General features: G+C 40.2%; 1 protein-coding gene across 3 annotated transcripts in view; it reads left to right on the top strand.

Moving 5' to 3' along the window:
• Positions 1-23,061, top strand: part of SYNPR (synaptoporin) — a 308,866-nt gene that overhangs the window by 132,943 nt on the left and 152,862 nt on the right. The window contains exon 1 of one of the 3 annotated variants that reach the window (XM_027586732.2): positions 12,881-13,254. The exons of the other annotated variants lie outside the window; for them this stretch is intronic. Coding sequence (XP_027442533.1) covers positions 13,231-13,254 — 24 coding nt within the window. The 5' untranslated portion in view covers positions 12,881-13,230. Of the gene's footprint in view, positions 1-12,880; positions 13,255-23,061 lie in introns of those variants that run through there. 3 annotated transcript variants of the gene reach the window in all.

Raw genomic sequence — 23,061 nt, forward strand, 5'->3', positions numbered from 1 at the left:
GATTCTCAGAGCCCAGGGAGCAAAGCAGGGTTTCTTTGCCCTTACATAAAATATTCTGAGAATGCTATACTTTCAAGTTCTCATTTATTTGTTTCTGTCTTCTCTCTTGCTCCCATGGGCTCTAATCATGCCTATGTCTGACAGTTTGTTCCATTTTACTTGGCTTCTTCCAATATGCTGTCATCTTAGAAAAAAACAAATTTATTAGGATTATTTGTAAAGTAAAAGTAACTAAGCTCTGAGTAAGGGCCAGGGGACCTCTAATCTGAGCAAGGTACTAAATTTTTAGCGTATAGAAACTTGGTGATTTGTCCTTTGGCTGATTATTTCCTGGTTCAAGATAGACAAGAGGCAGATTATTGGGAGTCTAAAGCCTTGGTGCATAGTTAGGTATTGAGGAGGTAAGGATATGAGTGACCTGAATGGATAAACAAAATAAATACCTTCTAGATGGGCCGACTGTGCTCGGGACATTAGGCTAATAGTACTTAACCCAACTTTGTCAAAGGTTAGTTTGCCAAAAAAAATTTGAACTTTTCAAAGCATTGACTTAGTTTTACTTATATTTTAAGGTGTGAGGTGACTTTGTTCATTCATTCCACACGTTCGTTTATTCACTTCTGCACTGAGGATGCACATGTGGACACATAGACACATACAATGCTAGATATATGTACTCATTCAGGGTCTTAATAAATCTTCACAATAAACCTGAATGAAGACATATATACTTGAAAAAAAAAGTTGCTTGTGTAAAGGATGTGGTTGGCAATAAGGACTAGCAGAAGGTATGTGTACTTTGCTGTCTGAGAGACTTGGGTTCAAATCTTGATTTCATCACATATTAGCTAGGTTTTTGCTTAGTCCCACTTCTCTGAAAATGGACTAATTCCTGCCTTGCAGTATTTTTGGAAGAATAAAATAAAAGAACATAAGTAGGGACATCTGGTTGGCTCAGCTGGAAGAGTATGCAACTCTTGATCTGGGGGTCATGAATTGGAACCTCATCATTGGATGTAGAGATTACTTAAATTTAAAAAAAAAATTTTTCAAATTACATAAGTGACTCACACAGTGCCTATAAAAGAGTAAGTGACCCAAAAATGTCACCATCTTTCTTTTTTTCCTGTTCACAAGAGGGGATGACAAATGAGCTTGGTTTTGAAGGATGAATAGGAGTTCACAAACCAAATAACAAAACCCCATCAGGGAAAGAGTTGAAAGAGTCCTTTCAACAACAACAACAACAACAACATTTGGATATTTATTTCTGAAATGGAGCATAATTCATGAAGCTGTTGCCACTGCCTAGCAAAGCCAACAATACTTCTCTTTTTCTTTCTCTGTCTTCAGAAATGTTAGGTCACTGACCTAGTGGATTTGTTAATTTACCTGTACCACCTCACTAATAAAACATATTTGAGCAAAACATTGCAATCAAACGGTGATGTAGCATTTATGAAAAACAGAGAGGAAAATGCTAGAAATCAGTAACACTGAATGAAATAACAGAATTTTGAAGAGGCACAAGAGGGAACAAGATATCCCTTCCATAGCCACAGCCATACCTCAGGGTCTGAAGGTAAATCATATGTAAGCTTGAAATCTCTTTAGAAATGGTCTACCCATCCAATCAACAGGCATTTTTTAAGCACCTATTACTTGCAAAATCTTGATTTAAGAGGGGAGACAAACATGAAGATGGCTAACTATGACCCAGGAAGAAGGAAATAAGGTCTATAAATGAGAAAAAACTAAAAAGAATAGCAGTGGTAAGTTCCTTGGCCTTTGAAGAACAAGTAGGGTCATGGTTATCCAAGAAGAAAAATGAGGGCATTCTGTTGCAGGGAACAGCATAAGCAAAGGGGCGGAGGCATTAAAGAAAATAGGTGGAAAGAACAGCTTGGTCTGTTACCTAAATCACCAAGCTTATTAAAAACAAAACACAAAGAAAAAATTCATGCAGACCAAGTAGAGCCAGAACCAATACAATCTGTCTCTGGAACCCCCATAAAAAAGTCATTGTTTCCTTTTTTTCCATCCCTACTTGTAATGTAAGCCTTTCAAAGGTACCGGTTGGCATTACAACAGTCACTGCCAAGGTCTTGCTATGTGCACGTGGCACTCAGTGCTCTCACACAGAACGTCAGCATCCCCCTTCAGGGACTGAATCCTCCTCAGCCTGAGGGCTTTAGGCCATCAAGCAGGATAAGCAGGAAATGCGGGGGGGGGGGGATTTAATGCTTGTGGGGGCCAATAAGGGAAAGAGTCAGAGGCTAGGAGCACCAGCTTCCTGAACTTTGTGGTTATCTGTTCATTAATGCATTACCTTTGCTTCCCTACTTGCTTTCCTGAAATCACCTTCCAAGTAAACTACTTGCACTTATATCCTTGTGTCAGGAGGAATCTTGCAGGACAGAGCAACCAAGATAGCATTGCTTAAGGCGACTAGTGCTACACGGGGACGCAGAGTTGATAAACTGACGTAGAAAGGGAGGGCTGGTTTGAGGCAAGAGAGTAGAAGCCAAGCTGATTCTAGGAAATGGTTCAGGGAGCACTTCTGTTGGTCTTGGGACTTTGAGCTTTTAGTTTGTTGTATTTTAAGGAGGATAAATGAGTTAATTCATATGAAATGTTTCGACAAGAGCCTGCCGCATATTTATCAACCATGGTTGTTACTGTTATTACTTAGATAGTGGTTTTTTCCTCTTGTTTCTGTGTGTGAGCTCGTGCTTACTCAAAGAGAAGACCCAAGGCATGAAAGAGGTCTAAGGAGAGCTTATGTGAGGGCTCATTAAGCACACTTCCACCCCCATGGAACAGATTCCAGAAGACAGCCTTTCTCCACTTTAGGTGAGACTCCTCTTCCTACTCGGGGCCTTTGCTGAATATGGTACTCGTCTTGTGTGACAAGCTATAGTGATCTTGTTGACTATAACTCTATCCAAGTGCCTTGAGCACTGTGCAGAGGTGCCCTCACACCTGTGCGTTGGCAAGCTCACACTGGCAAGAGGTAGTTGGGGACCCTCCTGGCAATTGATTGAGGAAGTCTGAGTTTGGAATTGATAATTCATGGTTTTTATAAGCTGCCCAGGTAATTCAGATGTGCAGGCAAGTTTGAGAACCCTAGTGCTATGTGGCTTCGATCCCCCAGATCCATATCCCAGAGCATTGTGAGCATCGTCACATCATAACAGGGACTTCTTCCTTTTTTTTTTTCTGCACAGAATCTCAGGCTGACTCTCCTCCTCTGACAACTAATGTCAGAACAAGCTGTGTTATAGCCCCTTCCAGGGAGTTTCTGTCTCCACACTTTCCAGAGAGATGAGAGGAAAAGAGCTGCTCTTAGAGTTGAGATAAGTGACATTCTGGAAATATCAGAATGTCCTGTTCTTCAGATTCACTCTCTTAATTTGTATCATTTAACAACTTGGGGATGGTTTGAGAAGGAACTAACATTTTAAGGAAGATATTGGTAAGGCATTCTATTTTAAAAATAGATGCACAGCTGAAGAAGAAAACGGGTTTCTCTCTGTGTGAGTGCACATGGCATTTTGAACTGTTCTAAGCAGGCCTGCAGTAATAAATAATCAACTATCAGAAGAAGAATAGTTGCCTCTTATGTCTATGGAGGGAGAAACTGAGCACAGCAGCTAACAGGAGCTCTCTTTGGTATTGCCAATTTCAGTTCTCAAAGTACTTCCACAGGAATTGTCCCTGTTGGCATCACAGCTGACCTGTGAGATTGGCAAGACTGCAGCATCTCTCCTTTGTAGCCCTGAAGCCAGGCGTTAGGGAAAATTACAAAGAATGCAGAAACATCCTCCAGATAGGAGGGATTTGTTGTTTTTGCTGTTAGTGAAATTACAGGAGATTTTATTGGCCAAATGAATCTTACTGGTTAACAAATACTTACTTGCTTTAAGTCAAATGACCAAATCCTGTATCATAGGAATCCAGAGACACTTCTGGCATAGTACATACTCAGGCAAAAGAAAGAGGTTTTTCAAAGATTTCATAAGCCCCCAAATTAAATAATGCCCCCAAATTAAAATAATGCCCCAGGTCCCTTTGTCCAGCTCCCTTCTCTTGCTGCACAGCATCATGACCATACACATCCCTAAGATTGGGTCTGAGGGTGAGAACAGAGTGGGGAGAATGCTTTCGGATAGAATCATAATCGAATAGACCATGACCGGTGTCCATGGAGCCAGTGCAAAAACACTCAAATGTTATAAATTCCATATATTGTAAACTACATGGAAGGAGACAGACTTTCATTCTCTTTCCTACCTATGCCCTATTTTATTTATTAAGAGCTGTAATTTGGTCTTGGTTTTGGAGGCATGCTGGTTTAACAGAGGGATTTTAACTTCATTTGTTGAGAAGGAAAGGAAAACCAGAAAGCCATTTTGCAAGCATTTGATTCTTAAATCTATCTTGCGTTAGCAGGGAGAGAGAATGTATGTCACTTATGTTGTTATAATTACCAGCAGGCTTCCTTCTGTGTGCTCTTTATGTAACTCAGCATTATCATTCCCATTTTACAGGTGAAGAAATCGAAGTTTAGAAAGGCTAAAAGGGTCACACAAGTGTACACGGTTGGCTATGACACCTCCCTTCAGAGGGAAATCATCAGTGAAAAACACACAGCTCTTAATCTAATTTACTCTTCATTTCTCAGTGTACTGGGCAAGATTATTGAAAATGGTCTTTGCGTTTTTCTTCTCTTGCTCTTATTAGAGAACTAACAAGATTCATGCCAAAAAATGGACCTCAGGGATTCTTTCTGATATGAAGTCTTAATCCTTAATCATAGCAACAACTACTCATCTTGTGGTTCCACACCAGGCTTGAAGAAATATGTCTCAGGAACAGTCACACTTGTAAGCCATCTATTTGTTGATAGAGCTCTCTCTATTATAAAAAGTGGTAGGAAGAAAACAGCTGTCTTTGCTCTTTCCAACTAGAATTATGAATATGGGTTTAAACAAGTTTATCCATGGTTTCTTCTTTTTTAATTACTTAGCAAAGACATATTTAGTACCTACTATGTACAAAACAATATTGGGCTATGCAAGATAGAAGGAAGAATGATTGTATGGTCCAGAGGTTTATGGTGGGACCACTTTTAACCCCCTACACCAGAACAACAGGTATAATCATCAGAAATTATGCAATTCAAATGCATCATTGCCTTTGCTTTCCAGTGAGTACAAGGTCAGTCAGAGAGGTGATGTTCAGCTGCCCACCTTGTATATGCTAAACCCATTAACAAGGCTAGTGATATGGAGATTTACAATCAGGACTTTTGAGTCAGACAACCCAGCTTCAAACCCTAGCTCTAACACTTTTTAGCTGTGCAGACTAGGGCAAGTTCTTGAACTGCACTAAACTTTAGCTTCCTCGTTTGTAAAATGAAGATAACAATAGATTCTGGAAGGGTTGAATGATAATCATATGAGACCGTGTATGAACAGAGCTTAGACTAATAGCCGGGAATAAATATTAGCATCATTATTTGTATCGGAAAGATGCACTGCAGGAAATGACAATTGCCAAATTTCACCATTAGGTCAGTGGTTCTCCATGCTTTCTTGTTTAAGATGTAAAATTTTTGCTCAAGTGCAGTCATGTACAGAAGCCTGGGATATAGAAGAGCTAACAGTGGAGTGGTTTGAAGCAGAGAAGATAGAGCCCCTTGCACCATCTTCTATCTCCACTGTGTGCCAAGGAGCATCTCCACAGCTTTCTTGGCATTCGGCTTAAAAGTATGATATTAAAGATTATCCTTATATATTGTAATAGTGTTGTATGGTGACAGATGGTAGCTACACTTGTGGTGAGCATAGCATAACATAGAGAGAGGACTTGAATCACTGTATTGTATACCTGAAACTAATGTAACATTGTATGTCAACTATCCTCAAGTTAAAAAAAATTTTTTTAAAGTAGGCTTTATACCCAGTGTGGAGCTTGAACTCACAACCCTGAGATTAAGAGTCCCATGCTCTACCGACCGAGTCAGCCAGGTGCCCCTAAAAATTGTTTTAAAGATTATCCTTATAATTATATTGTGAGCTGAGATGTTTTGGTCATTGAATATGCCATCTATATTCTAGTACATACAAGAATTTCATCCAAATATTTATTTTATGGTTATATTTTACATTTTAAAACATGTGAGACTAGGGGTGCCTGGGTGGCTCAGTCGGTTAAGTGTCTCCCTTGGCTCAGGTCATGATCCCAGGGTCCTGAGATCTAGCTGGGCATATGGCTTCCTGCTTAGTGGGGAGCCTGCTTCTCCCTCTGCCCCTCCCCCTGCTCATGCTCTCTCCCACGGGCTCGCTCTCTCTCTCTTGAATAAATAAAAATCTTTTAAAAAAATAAAAATAAATAAAAATGTGAGACCAGGGCAATATGTTCATGCTTTTCCTTTATAATTAGGAAATACATCATAGAAATTCAGCATTATTCATTCAATAATTCCACAAATATGTATTAAGCATTATTTATACACCAGGCCCTGGTAGGATTTTGCCTTATGCAAAAAAATCAGAAAGATCCAAAGTTCATTTCAGGCAGGAACAATGTTTAACTTTTTCATGACCAAATCCCCAGAACTTGGCACGTGCCTGACATATAGCCCACACTCCATAAACAGTTGTGGAACTGAAATTTTTAGGCTAATGAATGATCGCCCTCTCACTTTAAGACATTAACAGAGTTTCTGTGGATTTCAGAATTGTTCTTCCCTACTGAGAACATGAGCCTCCAAGGAGGCTTTAGCTGTTGATATGTAAAACCCTAGTCCCCTTCTCTCCAGAGACATATTCTTTCTGGGACATTGAGGGAATTTCTAATGGGACTAAGCCCCTCCATTGGCTTGGAAAATTTAATTAGAGGAGGAATGAATGCAGAAGATTACCCAGTACATAATAAATTTGGAGTCATTGCTGAGGCCCTGGAGATCATGGATGGATATCCAGGAATCCATAAACTGTCCTCCACCAAGTATTGAAAAGATGCAGCTCTCCACATACCTGCTCTATAGGCTGAGTAGATTGACCAGTGTACTATGAATATTCAGAAATACCAACTCTCAAAACCAATTTTCAACAAATATTTATTTGCTTTAAGCCATATGCCTCAATGTCATTTCTATATTCCCTCATATTGAAGGAAGGAAAATCTGCTAAATCTTTCTGAACAGAGCATGGGCTTTCCTTTCCTTTCCAAAACATGATAAGCTCTTTAGAGGAGAAATGGACGTGCTATGCATCACAACTATAAAGCAAACAGAAGCTGGCAAAGATGATCACTATCAAGATTATAACTATCATCGTTATTGTTATATGTCAGATGTTTGCTATGTACTGAGCAGTCTGTATGTATTAGTTTACAAGTACCCAATTTTATAGGTGAGGGCATGGGACAAGACTACATGAATGGTAAGGGACAGAACTGGAACTCAAATCCACCTGTTTGTATAGTCAGAGTCCAGGTGAGTCAGATTGACTCATTGAGAGGAGTTTTTTTAAAAGAGGTGAATTAAAAAGAGGTGGGCAGTGTTTAAATAAAGCAAAAAGTGATGGTGCATGTACTGTACCTAGTAAGTAACAGAGGGGAGCTGTTACCAACCCAGGCCTGAAGTGTCAACTGCCGGAAGAGAGACACACACACAGAAAAACTGTATGGAGAAGGCAACTTCACAGCAACTGTAGCCTTTGCCAGAAGGGTATATCTAATCAGGGACCCATCAGAGGGATCAAGAGAGTAAATACCCAGACCACAGTTTCCTCCCACTCTCTGATCTGACTATACTTTCCACTGGCTGCACCTCCCATTGGGATGACGTGGGGAAAGGTGGCTCATTGATGTGGTCATTTAGGTCAGCCTGCTGGGACACAGAGTGGGCAGGAAAGGGGATCTAGAAGGAGAAACAGAAGCTGACCAGCACAATGCCTTCCTTAGCCATACATATTTTGTCCCTAGATGATTCTGTCCATCCCTCATTACACACATCATCTTTGCTTGGCTGCTCTGTGCCAGATACTTTGCTCTGGGCTGAGAACTTGCAGATGAGTAAGATACTGTCCTCCTTTTGAAGAGTTTAGACTCATGGTCTTCAGAAAATGGGTCTTAAACAGATTTGATTTGCTATTTTAACTACCATTTTGACTCCTTTTTCCTCCCGGGTGGGACTACATTTCCAACCAAATATCCTAACATTCCTCACATTTTGTCCCACTATATTTCTTAGTGTTCCTGTTTCCACAAACTTCTCCTCTATGTTCAGCTTCTTTTAGCCAGCCTTGAATTCTAATGAGGAAAGTTAATGACCTAATAAATAAATATGTTCAAGTGATATTGATTTTGTCTCATTAGATATTTGAAAAGGAAAAGACACAGAGTTGGAGAAAAGTATTCTTTCTCTTACAAGGGAAATAAAAGACAAGAGGTTTAGAAAGTTCTGCCCTGACTCCATATACCTGTTTGCATTAGAAAAAATTGCATTTTACCCCTGGTAGGAGTTGTGCTCAGTCAGAGCAGGGAAAACACCATTAAAGATGTCAAGGTTGTTCCGTAAGTCGATTGATTGTAAGTGCTCTCATTGCTATAGCTTGAAAGAGTTGAAATTTTTTGGAAGCAAAACAGAAGAACCTTAGCTAACTCCCTTGGTGTTTTATTAGTATGGCCAGAGTAGTCTTCTTGTCTTTCATTACCTCCCTTCCCCCACAGCAAAGGAGAGATCCTCATGGTGCTGGAATTTTCCTCTCCGTGTTTGCTAAATGCTTAGAAAGCTAGGTCTCCCACTGTCTAACCCTGGAGCAGGCAGGCCTGAGAGGACTCCTAATGAGAGGCCAGATGTTTAGGAATACAAGCTGTAAGGGAGAGGAACTGTTACATACACCAGAAGTATGTCCACCAAAGGAGAGACAAGCTTTCCAGTTCAAAGAAAAAAAAATTTGTTTGAAGTTATCTGAAGGCCATATGCAGTTGAAAGCTCAGAATTAAAGATTGGACCATATTGGAAATTAGCATTGCTAATGAGATTTTCAGAGACTCACAGATTATTTTAATCTACTTAACCTTCTCTACAAATACTCAACTTAGAAAACACTGCACTTCTATTTTTAATAGTCTAATAATGGATAAATGTTATTTTTAAGGTAGTAGCAACAATGTTAATATCACTTCTCAAACATGAACCATCAAATAATGGCATATGGCTTTATTTTTGTCAGTTCCAATGGCATGTTAGAGAGTGGTAGCCTACTGTCTGAACTGCTTGATAAATTGGAAGATAAGGACAGTCTCAGTGGCTAGCCGACAGGACTACTTCTCTAAAGACAAATGTGTAGAGTATCAAAATACCAGCTTCTCTGTATGGGCCTAGGTGAACTGAACCCTGGGAACCCAAGTTTCTATAAAACATCTGATCAGTGTGGTTCACAATAGGAGCCCTCCACTATCTTTAGCATGACCTCCATTTAAATCAATATGATGCTGAAATCTGCAGCCTTTCAGGAGTGTTCCCTGAATGAGGACGTAAAAATAGTCATTGTCCATTAATATGAATGAATCAATCACCCTTGTTCACCTGCTCTGCTTTTCAAGGCTAAGGTTTTTTATAAACTTAGATTTCTTTGCCTCTGTCTCAAGTCTAATTTGTTCTCATGTTGATTTTTTCATTTATTCATACATTTGTTTATCCAACAAATATCAATTGAACACCTGCTATGTTAAACGCCAAGGATATAGTGTTGAGCCAAACAAGTTTCTTACTTCCATAGAGTTTATCACCTGGTGAAGAAAGATAATCAATAAAACAATAAATAAACAAGGGCAATAAGAAGTACCCAAAAAAACACATCTCATACACACATACAAATGACAATTAAAAAAAAAAAAAAAGGATAATGTGAAAGGGGGTAGCTGGGAAGAGAGAGGTCTTTTAGGGTAGGTGGTCAGGGAAGAAGGACCCTCTCGGCAGAAGGAATAACAAGGGCAAAGGCATAGAAGGCCAGTGTGGCTGAAGAGTAGATAGAGAGAGGGTTGGAATTAGATGCAAAACAAAAAGGAGCCAGGACACAAAAGGCTTTGTAGCCACAGTAAAGAATTTCAGTTTTACTTTAAGCCTACTGGATAGCTATTGAAATTTTTATCAGATGAGTGATATGATTTAATTTATACTTTCAGTAGCTCAATCTGGATAATACATAGAGAATGATTTGTAAGGATAAGAGTAAAAGGATGACCTGTTGGGGGTCTATTGCATTGGTTCAGGTGAGAGATCATTGGTGGTAGGGCGGTAGCAAGGAAGTTGTAGAGAATATTAGCACTTTATTTGGCACAAAATATGAGGCTGAAAAAGGTAACTCAACCATCAGATTTGAATTGAATTTTTAGTGTTAGACCCTTAGCTAGTCAAAGTGGACCCAGGAAGGCCTTTAGAGATCATTCAGTGGAAACCCTTCAAACATGAAAAAAACTAAAGCATGGACGTTTTAGGGGACACACGGTCATTGAGCAGACCACTAGCAATCCCAAGACTGAGCCTCATGCCTCCTATCTCCCAGGGTGTTAAGTAAGGTGGCCAAGTTCATACGAAATCAGCAGAGCCTGGGCATGGGATTTGTCAGCTCAGTAAACCTGTCTACACCAGGGTTCCTGGTCTCTACCCTGCGAGAAGAGCAGTGGAGTTATTTCAGGGTCCGTGTATCCATATGTGGATTACTCATACCCTGTAGGCTAAATAAATAAAAGTGTAGGTACCGTCATGTAGTACTGGAAGGGAGTAGTTAACAGCTTGGAGTCTGGCATCTGACTAGGTTCAAGTCTTGGCTTTATCAAGTATTGACTATGTACCTTCAAATAGGTTGCTTAACTCTGGGTCTTGATTTCCTCTCCGGTAAACTGGAATGAAAATAGTAGCTCTTCCTAGTTTTTGTGATGCCCACTTAAGGGAATCCATTTATACAAAAAAAGGAAAGAAGGAAGGAAATCACTTAGTAGAGTATCTGGCACAGAACAAATATTCAAGAAATGTTTGCTATTATTATGTGGAAGACAAAACTTTTCTTTCTTTTACTTGAAATGGGGATCTCAGTATTCAAAAGGGCTGAGACTGACTCACTCTCCACCCTGAGAAAACTATTAAGTGTTGTTCTCCTCTCTGGGTGTGTGGCTAGAACAGTGACTTCCTCCGCTCTGCTCCAACACTGCCTACCAAGGAGCTACAGCACGGGAATGTTACTCCTTCACTCAGTTTTTCATTCATTTATTCAACAGATGTTTACGGGATGTGAACTTAAATGCCTGGCAGTTCTTAGCCTTTTTTGTTCTGCTTCGGCTGTGTTCATTTGCTTAATTTACTCCCCTGAGTAATTTCCATCACTGAAATGCAGTGATTTTTCAATTGGCAGATGAGGGGTGGTGGCAGAGAGAGTAAGGGGGCATAAAGTTCCTATCAGAATTTCAAAGGGACCATGGGGTGTGCACAATTTGAAGCATTCATGAGTGCCCGAAGGCTTGTGTGCAAGGAACAATTGGATCAAAGCTGGAGGAGAAAGGCAGCTGGAGCATCCTTATCCCAGGTTGTCTGTGTGTGGTGTGGGTTGGGAAGCATTGCCTTAGCCATCTTTTGTTTGTTCCCCACACTTCTCCAGTAACAGCACTCCAGATCTTTACAGAAGACCGAGGCTCAGAGATCTTAAGGGACTTCTCAGGTCACTTGGCTGGGAAGTGGAGGCTCAGGACTAGACCCTGGGTTGTCTGGCTCCTCATCATGTTTTACTTGTCTGTTTGTCTGTTTGGTCCTACAACCTCCCACAGGACCTGCCACCTTTCCCTGTCCACTGAGTTGTTACTCTGTGTATGGAGATGGAAGAAAGGGAGTCAGGGAGGTGGTGGTAATAATGATGATGGGATACAGTGTGGTGGTGGTATGTGTGTGTGTGTGTGAGGGAGAGAGAGACAGAGACAGAGGGGTGGGGGAACACAAAGAAAGACTCTGGACAAATTCTGAATTATTATCTACCAATAAAAAACATAGCCAGTCAAGGTAAGTTTGGGTCTGGCCATCCCCAACTGCACAAAAGATAAAGTAGGGACACCTGAGCCAACCTAACACTATTCCTGTACTGAGTGGGGTCCCGAAGTGGGGAACGGGAAGGGAAGAGGCCTAGAGGTTTCTTGGGCCATTGCTGTGGTACAGGCCATGGAGAGAAATCACCCTCAGGAAGCCAGTGTGAGGAGAGCGTGGAAACTGTAGGCAGCCTCTTCATGAATTTGGTGCCAATTCCCCCCAAAACGTGTTGCCTCAGGACGCCATGATTTGGGGCCCTTGAACTAGCCAAGCTCATCTCCTTCCTGCAGAAGCCCATTCATAGGAAAAGTAGACCCAGGTCATGTTTAAACCTCTGAAGCCTTTTCAATTTTATGATTTTGCAAAAGGCTTTAAGTAACACTCCTGTGACAAATGAACACCCAGATTGTAATTTGTTCCTTCCTTCCCCAGTTGCCAGTGCCCAAAAAGTTGTCCTGTACCATCACCTTAATGATTACTTATGGGTGGTACATTAATTTCGCAAATGGGTATCATGCATAACATCCAGGCATTTCCAAAAAAATGAGGGCAATTTTTTTTAACAAACATATAAACATTTACCTAATCTATGCAAATCTATTCATCAGGATTTTATAAAACCACCACTTCCCACCCACACCCCCAACCCACAAAATCCTGGCTCCTTTCTGTTTCCCAGTTTGTTTCTAAGCGCTATGTTGAGGGAGGAGGGGGCTCCTGGAGTAAAGGGGGAGATGGTGCTCTCTTCATGATGCAGTCTGCTTGCTCACGGCAGCCCTGCGCTTTCAGTTGTGAGCAAAGAGCCAAGTGTGGGAGCTCACCATGATGGTAACCACCTCCCCACAAGGCAGGCAGCCTTTCGCCAGAGGGAAGTATCAGGTTGCTATACTTCGGCTGTGGGTTGTCACTGTCTAATAATATGACCGTTTTGCCATCTCTCTGCAAATAAAGCAGAAGCTGCTACCTGATTGGTATAACATCTCACTTTCCCTCCTCATTGATTTTCTTGTTCTCCTCCTTTGCTTCATAAAAAGAGGGACAAGTGGCTGGTGCTGTGGACAGAGAAGCTTTATTTTTAGTATGAGACAACCTCTATTTTCTTTCAGGAGAGGGAAGTTGGATTATCAATTCTTTTGTAAATGTGTATGGTGATATTTGCTCCGGTAAGTTTTTATATCTCTCTTGATTTACTGCTGTCTGGGGAGATGTGTGTGTGTGCGTGTGCATGTGTGTGTGTGTGTGTGTGTGTGTGTGTGTGTGTATTTGCATAGGTACATTTAGGCTGCACACTTTTCTTTCCAAATATCATTTTTGAAATCTTTAGTGGTAACATCTTTTTTTTTTTTTTTACTTTGCTTTCTTATAGTCATATTTTTTAAGCCAAAGAGGCTGTGCTGTGTGATAATGTGATGCTTACCTTAGTTGTTGAGGGATGTGTCGGGTTTCTTTCAACATAGTAAGGAAACTATTTAAGCAAACTTATATTTGGCTTTATAAAAATGTAATGTCATTCTACCCCACCCTTCTGCTTTGGAGTGTTTAATGTCCTAAGTATAATCATTGTGCTACAGCCTGCTTACCATTTTAATTAAAGTTTCTTCATCAGTGTCAGAACAAGAATTTCTTAAACTCCATAAATAGCTGCCAAATATTGTATTACAGTGCCTAAAGGGGTGTGCTAATTTCATAAGGTCTTATAAAGGTGGAATGAATGAGATGAGTTTTACTGTAAAATTGGGTATGTGTGAACCTTTAAATGAACTGAATTTATGAAAAGTATTCAGATCATTAAAGTAAATCTCTAGCATTCCGTGAAAAGATGCAATCACAAGCTGTTGCTTCTCTTCTGTCTTATTTGCACAGTATATTTGTGCCACCATCTGTCAGATGCCCAGCCCTGGCTCTTATGTTTCTGTATCCAAAGCTGATCAAGAGCAAAGTTGCTGTTATTAAGTTCAGACTAGAGCAACATGACTATCTGGTCACCGCTGCTCGTAACGACTTTTAAATGCATTACCTGGCTAGCTGCGTTTTTCTTTTGTTTCCAGAGAGTCTTGGAAGGTCTGAATTCTCTGTTATTAATTCAGAAGTCTGGGAGAAATTCTGTGAATATAATTACCCTAGACAGAGATGATAAGACGATTAAGTAATTGCCCCAATGGAAACAAACTAATGCTTTAATTTTCTCTTTATGTTACACAATCAACAAATCTGCACAGACTTTCTCATGGTGAGATGAATTAGAATATATTTATAACGAAAGTTAAAGGCACCTTTGAATGAGATGCAAGATGAGGTCTGATTAAATATTTTTCAAAGATTTTGAAAGTGAAGTCGGGAATGTTGTGCATGCCTAGACATTTTAGGCATAGAATCTTCAGAATAGCAATTATTTAGATCCTGCATCATCTAAGGACAATTCATGGAACTAGTAATGAGTATCTAGGAATGCACTGATACTCACATCTACTTTCTTTGGGGCATTCTGCCCCTCACACACCTTTTGCATGCTGGAATGAATCTACTCTTTTCTGACAAACAGAATTCTGAATTTTGATTAATCTAGTTCAGCCTCAAAAATAGTTCAACCTCAAAAACCCTACAAACACACATGAACTTATATTGCCTGTTACCAGGGTCACAATGTTACTAACAACAGCTTTCAATGCCATAAACCCTCACTGGAACCAAGTGTTCCTTAGCAGATCAGTCACTGAAAAACAAACAAAACTTTTATCCTTGGGCTGTTGGTATTTCCTGCTAAAGGAACTTCCCTCACCCTCCCCACCCATACCCTCTTCCTCAACTTCCCTAATGCCTTTTGTCATCCTTCTCCTTTCATGGCTTTAGAACAGGTTATGTACAAAGTTGTTACCTGAAAACAGAGTTTATCATCATCTGAAGCTGTTCAGTAATGTAGATTAACGAAGATGTGAGGGGGGCTAGCACCCTACAGGTAAAAGCATCTGTCTTTTCCTCCAGGTTGCCAGTTTACAAAAGTGTGAAGCCTCCAAGCATGCTTGGAATCACTGACATAGGAAGGGCAATGGGGCATCTGTATCTTAAACAGGTCAAGATCTTTAGTTTGATTCAGCGTTAGTGTGCATGGTCTTTAAAAGCATCACTTCAGAAAAGCCCAGACAGAATGCCATCACCAAAAAACTGTTGTAATCTATTCCAAGGAATAAAAATCTGTGCCATGTTGGGGAAAATAATACAGGGAATTTTTATGTCAAATTGAGATCATTTATTCTTTTTAGCAAAATAAAGAATGCAAAAGTGACTTCCATTGAATAAGTACCACTGTCTGCTTAACTGTGCCAAGCATTTAAAATAGCTTATTTAACCTTCATCACCATCCCACGAGGGAGATAACACAACCTCCCCATTCTACAGATGAGAAAACAGAGACATAGGGCAAGTATATAAGTGGCTTGAGTCAACACAGTGATGATGGTGATGATGATGATGAAACTCAGAACCGGGTAGGTTCATTCTAAAGTCATTCTTTTCATCTGTTCCCTCTGTCAGGGCTTCACTTCATCCATGCAATCTTCAATTAACTCCTGGACTGGAATGATTTCTCAGGACTTACAATAGCACACCGTATTTTTGTTACTGTTTTTCCCCCTTCCGACACTACATAACCTCCTTCTTCTCAGGCTGTGCTTTTGTGACTCCAAGCTAATTATGTGTTTGAAACTGGAGAATGTGTGTTTTATTTCTACTCAACTTGTGCATCTAGAAAGATGTGGACATGACAAAAGGGAGCCAGCCTACGGAGAGATATATGCAGAAGTGGCTAAATTAAGGTAGCCTTTTTAACTGATTAAAAGAGACCCATCCCTTTGACTTTCAATCTTTTGAATGTAGAGTAAAAATAAAGATGGGACGATAACTTCAAAATATCAAAATCTCAAGTCTGGTTCATCATTGACGCAAATGTAAAAAGCAATTACAACTGAATTGATTATTTGTAGAGAACTTTGTAGAATTTGCCACTTGCTTTCACTCACCCCAGCATGATTTTCTTTCACTTTTGGCTACTGGAAAGAACTGAGGTGGCACTTCAGATAGAATATTGCAAAGTGTCTGTACCACCTGGGTCATTAAAAAATGAACACAGCTACCGATCGGCATGCTGAGGAGCATGACAAAGTTGAAATCTAGAGTCCCCAAATGCATTCTTCTGCACCTGAGCTTGCCATTTGAAATCCATTTAAGCCAATAAAATTCAATTGAGTCTTATGGGGGGAAAATGCACTGACATAGAATCAATATGTTTGAAATTTCTCTCCAACTGGCAGTTTTTGGATTGGAGGCAAGGCATACTAGTCATGAGGTGAGTCTGTGAAATGCTGCATTTTATTTCCTCCAGTGAGAGAGAACAGATTATGAGTGGTGGAAATGTTACTAGAAGATAGAAGCCAGCACAGGACACCCTTGCTATATTTCACCAAAACCCAGAGGGATCTAAAAAAATGAACAAAGAAACAAAACTACCCACCACAAAATGGGAGGACTGAGAGTTAAGGTTTGAGGTGTTGACACCATGTTGACTTCGTGGTGTGATTTTCTGTGTCTAATAAGCAATAGCTTTTGAGCTCTCCACCTCCTGCCCTGGTGTAAACACCCAGTTAATTAAAAAGAATTCAGCATGTAGTACACAATAAAATGTTTCCAAAATGATAGTCATTTTTGTCAGAGGCAAGCTTGGAACAGATTTAAATCAATCTGTTTTTTCCAAGAGTATTTATGAGGATCCTAAATATATTAGAGCCATCAAATAAGCACTTTTACTGTAACGAAATATGTTGTGCTTCGCCACAGTGCTCATCAAATACAGGCTCTTCCTTAAAACTAAACTTAAAGACAGTTTTATGAAGCGTGTCGTATTTCAGTCTCCATCTGCAAGATACAGCTTTTTTCACAGAGGTGATCAAATTCAAAATAAATAGCAGTAGAGATTGTACTTTATCCTACCTGTCTTTCCTTCTGTTTTTTCTTTGGCTATGGATATGTCTACTTAAACATGTTGATCACTAAGAGCTTAAAAATGATCTGCTAAGTAAGGAGAAAGCAGCTGGTCTAAGGCATAATGAGTGTTAGAGTAGTCTTAAGTTTGTCATCAAACATTCTAAGCTGGTGTACAAACAGAGTTAATGGTCCTGTTCCATACTTGGGTAAGAAAATGGAATCAGTGAGGATTTTGAGCTTGATATGAGTACATGAAGGGCTAAATCCTCTAAAAGAGGTTCTTGGTCATCGATGTATCTTTAAATGTTTAAAGATTAGGGACGAGTTGAAAACGGAAACACCTCGGTCTTTCTGCTCTGCTGACTAATGGATCTGCGTAATTAATATATTTTACAGTGGTCATTTTTTTGACACAGATTCTAGCCAAAAGTACTAATGGAAAATTATTCTGGGGCAACTTGAAACACATTCCACTACAGTTCCTGGAAAGCTTATTCCCAGCACAGGGCAAGCAGTTCACTGTGGAGCTTTGGGTTGGCCAGTATAACTGGATAATCATGACATTATGGTCCTTTGGGGGACTGATGTGTTGGGCACAAAAGGTTTTTATTGATAGTCCCCATGTGACCTCTTTAGCCTTGCTTACTGAATCTTTAAATCCTTCCAAATTACCACACATTGTCTCAGTGCAGACTTTCTGGCAAAGGTATGACACATATTTCAGGCTTATTTTATTTCTGTTATAATATGGTCTTAAGAATGTTTGCATCCAATATGAATTATTACGGCAAGGACTTTTTAAGTCACCATACTGACATCTACCTCTCAGTGATGAACCCATAGATCCTTATCTGGTTTGGGATCTCCATGACAGAGAAAAATGGATACAATTTTTTCAAAACCTAAGGCTTTCAAATTGCCTTCCTGTGAAATTGGGTGGTTGAGACTTAAAATTTTTTTAATTGAAAAATTTTAAAAAATTATTTGGGGGAAGATTTGAGGAAAAGATTAGAACATTGACTTCACCAGGCTCTCCTTTCATTCATCATATATTTAAGGATGCCTGCCATGTGCCAGTCACCAGGCTAGGTATGGGAGATACACGGATGAACAGATAATAATTGCACTCCCAGAACTAAATGCCTTTTATTTTCCATTTTCTCACCTAAACCTAGTTTCTATTTCATGGCCCAGGATGTGTCTTCCTAAAAGCATAATTGAACTGTTTTAGCAAGACATTTGCAGGAAATATGTGCTTTTGGTCCTATCTGTTCATGCTCAGAGAAGGAATAAGAATGAATCCATTTATTTACAGATGTGATTACTGTCTGGCTGAAATGAATGGTTTGAAGGGGGTAGCTAGAAGAGTTCATGCAAAGCTTGTGTCTTATAAGCATTATTTCTTGCTCCTAGGCATTCTCAGATTTGACAGGCTGTGCTTATTCTTGCCTAGTGTTTGGGAAGGAAAGAAAGGGAAGAAGCTTCGACAGGGCAGGAAAGTAAAGAAGATGGAGCATAAACTGAGAGGAAACCTAGAAGAACTAAGATTTTCCATGGCCATCTGAACTAGGTTTAACTTACATTATTTGGTTCTCTGTTGGTGTTCCATTCCCTCACCCATCTATTCAACAAATGTAGATAGATAGATGATGATAGATAGATAGATAGATAGATAGATAGATAGATAGATAGATAGATAGTGTCCACTTTATGCCAAGTACAGTGCTAGGTGCTAAGGCACAGGAATAAACTGAATATACTCGTTTCTTAACTCCTACAACTTCTAATAAGCCAGGATTTCTCAGCCTCAACACTATTAACATTCTGGCCCAGATAATTCATTGATGTGAGGGGTTGTTTTATGCATTGCAGAATGTTTAGCATCATGCCTGGCCTCTATCCACTAGATGTCAGTAACAACCCCCACCACCACCACCACCAAGTTGTGACAACCAAAATTATCTCCAGACAATGCCTAATAACCTGTGGTTTAGAACCACTAGGCAAGAGACCTAGTGATCATTAGCGATCATCATCTGCTTTGATCAATACTTCCTGTTTCTACTTTTCTTATGTTCAGATGCTTTGCTGCATGGTTCACCCCAAGATTTTTATGCTATTTTTTTCCCAAACATTCTGTATAACTTGCCTAACAAAGACAAGTAAGATATCTCTATTTTTTTTACTATTTTTATCCCTTCTATATAACACTTTACTACATTCACTTGGCTTACATTGTCTCATTTGATTCCAGCAATCAACAAATGAGACAGTGTTAAAATGTTATGAACTTTTAACAGATGAAAAAATGGACATTTAGAATGGCTATATGCAATTAATGATGAATAGAATCTGGATTCACACTTGCATACACTGACCAAAACCCCAGTGTTTTTCTGAAGAATTGTAATATTTAATAGGAAAAAGGTAAGTATATTTAAAGTACACCTTTGCTCTTGGTGGCTATTTTGGAAATAAATGCAGTATAGTAGTGGATGGAAGGCCAAAGACTTGACTCCTTACTCAGTATTTATTAGCTGGTAAGTTTACGCTCTTAGAATTTCCTTGGTAGTTCAGGGAATACAGAGTGATACATTGCAAAAGCCAGAGGAAGCCCTAGAGATCAGTCTAGCAGAGTGGATAGGGCCCAGCTTTTGAAGTCAGATGGACCTACCATATGAGTCAGCATCCCAGCAGGAAAAGGTGACACCCTCAAAACATCTGACCTCTTCCCGATGACTGTAAAATATTAAAACTTAATTTCTTTAAGTCTGAAAATTGAAGCCCCAGGAGGTGAGTTAATTTTCTCAAGACCTTATGATGTATTTGGTACAGAAGGAAGACAAAAGCAGAGCTTAATGTCCTTCCATACAAATGACCTGAAAAATCATTTCAAATGGAGAAAGGTCAATTTATGGTTCTGGCACATACCAGAAATGTGCATGTTCTGGGTTATTGACAGATGTCTAGGTGCCTGAGATAGGTCCCTACTGATTTTAACTGAGTATACCCAAGAATCTCTGGGGTGAATATAACCATGTTTCTAGCCTCATTAGAAGCTACAGAGGCATAGAGTATCTTGATGGACCTTAGAAGAGTGAAAGACATTGAGAACACCTGAAAGACAGGTGGTAATTTGCCATGGCGCTCATCACGTAGGCTTCTGAGCTTGAATAGATGCATGGCTTTCCCAGGAGAGGGGCTCATATTGTACCTGTGCCCATATCCTTGTTAAAAGGTTTCTCTAAGTATTGAGACACTTGGCTCATTTACCAAGATAAAAGGCTTTCTAAGCATATTGTTCTGGCAGAATGCCCATCAAGAAGACTGTCTTCTGCCTGCACTATCTTGGCATGAGAGGAAACCAGTCCAAATCCTGGCTCAGCCACTTTTGCTCCTGTAGACCATTCATTTGCCTGCTCTGGGCCTCAGTCTCTTTATCTATAAAATGGAAATACTGCTTCCTCTCCCTAGAGTTGCAGAGAAGATCACTGTCGTAGACAATATAGGAAAGCCTTGTTGAGACCGTGCAGGCCTAGACACTATTGTGTCTCTCTGTTGTCACTGTCATCATTTCCTTCCTTGTGCAGTCACAGGCCATTCTGCTCTCAGTTTTCACTCCATGCCCTGATGAGTGCTTGAGACAGGGGAAACGTTTCCCCAGTCTACCAGGAAAATGACTGCAGTTATGGGATGTGTCTAAAGTTGTCGAAATGCTTTGATGGGCAATTCCATCTCAAAGGGAGATTTATGTCCAGATTATAAATTGCAGAGATGGTATCATCACTGAAGAATAACTATAATAAAACCAAATGCAATATGGGGAAAGCAATTCCCTGTGATCAGCTCGTCTTAAGAAAAGCCCATGAATTTTCCTTTCTACTCCTTTGGAACCTTTTCACCCCCTTCTGTCCAGGCATAACCCATTTGCTGTGGTGGGTGGAAGAGGAGGTAGACATGACCTTTGATGTCTGCCATGCATCATGTTCTGATACTGTCTGATTTTAACCCTCTTCTCTCTCTGTGTGATCCCAGAAGCTCCTCCGGAGAATTCACAAATGCAGATTGTCTCCTCCCTGAGGACCAAAGGTCAGGGAAAGCCTGTCAATACCTGCACTGGGTTCCTTGTTAGCCCCCGATGCAGGAAATTCAAAGGTTTCTCATTTTTCTTATTTTAATTACCTCAAAGCACCTCCTGACACATCTGATCAGAAACCTCGGTTAGCTCATATTTTTTTCCAAGACCATTGTCTGCTGGCTGTCCTTCCCCAGACTCCTTTCCCTCAGCTCACTTTTTCACTCCAGCCTGGCATTTATAAACTCCTCATCCTCAAAGGAATTTGGAAAACACTTACTCCAAACCTGCCCCAGACCGGTTCCCCAGGATCATTTTTTTTCTCCCTCTCCCACTGCCTCTATCCTCTAGGAGAGTGCTTCTCAAACTTTTTTCCTGTGGATCTCTTCTGGAAGGCAAGGATGTTTTTTTACTCATTCACTCATTCGTATAGTCCTTCATTTATGCAATCTACTGCATTTATTGAGCAGTGATGGTATGTCAGGTTCAGTGTTAAAGTTTGGGATACAAAGAGGCACCTAGCTGGCTCAGTTGGTACAGCATGCAACTCTTAATCTTGGGGTAATGGGTGCAAGTCCCATGTTGGGTGTAGAGATAACTTAAAAAAAATCTTTAAAAAAAATTTGGGATACAGAGGTGACTAAAACAGATGTAGTCCCTACTCTCCTAAGATTTGCAGTCTAATGGGAGAAGAGCCGATTTAAAAATCCCTCTAAAGTGATTTAATTACCATTGTAGTAAGTGCTAAAAGCTAAGCCATCTTGGGTACTAATTATGTGACAGGCACGGCTCCAAGTGTTTTATGCATATTAATTCACTTAATCTTCATAGCAACTCTTTGAAGGAGTTAAAAGGAGGAAGGATTAGAGCCCATAAAATCCCTGAAGGACAGGGACTCCTTTCATAAGTCTAGGGATATTGAATGAGAGGGTCACACAATAGGACAACATGATAAGAGGCCATATAGCTGACACTTATGCAGCACTTGCTGCATACCCAGCACTGTGCTCTCCACCTCACAGAGTCTGAACCATCACAACAGCATGATGAGGAATCACTATTATTATTTTAAGGATGAGGAAAAAGAGATGTAGTGCTGGAGTCGCTTGTCCAAGGTCACACGTTTCGTAAATGGCGATCTGAGACCTGGGCCTGTGCTCTTACACACTATGTTAACGTGAAAAAAGCTGATTAGAGCACTCCTCATTTGGCGCATATCCTGGAAAGTGCTGATAAAATGGGGGAAAAGAAGGTCCTTGTAATGTGTATCTGAGTACAAACAGCAGTGATCCTTGTTGGAGTGAAATGGAAGTTGGGGGCCTAGGAATGTGGAATCCTTAGCCTTTAAGCATATTGCAAGGGTGGACTGAGACCAGCAGCATGGCCTGGGAGCTTCTTGGATGTGCAGAATATTGGGTTCCACACCAGATCTACTGAGTATCAGAATCTACATTTAGATGAGCTCTAGCTGATTTACATGCCATTTAAGTTTTAGAAGCTCATTTGTAGAACAAGTTAAAAGATTGGGCTTCCAGCTCTGGTTTTGATGCCAACTGACTAGTTGTTTGAGCTGCCCAGATTTTCTGTGCTCTGCCTCTTCAGTGAGAATGACCTCAGACCTCCTCATGGATGGAATCAAGGGTCACCTCCCTACCACCCCCTGCCAGAAGAACCTGGAGCTGTTGGGAAAAAAAGATTCTGTAGAAACTCTGAGTCTCTTTAACTTCCAGAATCTTTTTCTCATAGTGTGGTCCATGGAGCATCTACATCAGAATCACCTGGGGAGTTTATTATAAATGATGTTTAGATTAAAAGTAGACTTCTCAGAGCAGCAATAAATGCCAAAATACAGAGTAATGTCTTTAAACACTAAGAGAAAATGACTGTCAGATTAGAATTGAAAATTCTTCTTATGGTA

The sequence above is a fragment of the Zalophus californianus genome, chromosome 1 (genome assembly GCF_009762305.2).
Source record: "Zalophus californianus isolate mZalCal1 chromosome 1, mZalCal1.pri.v2, whole genome shotgun sequence".
NCBI lineage: Eukaryota > Metazoa > Chordata > Mammalia > Carnivora > Otariidae > Zalophus > Zalophus californianus.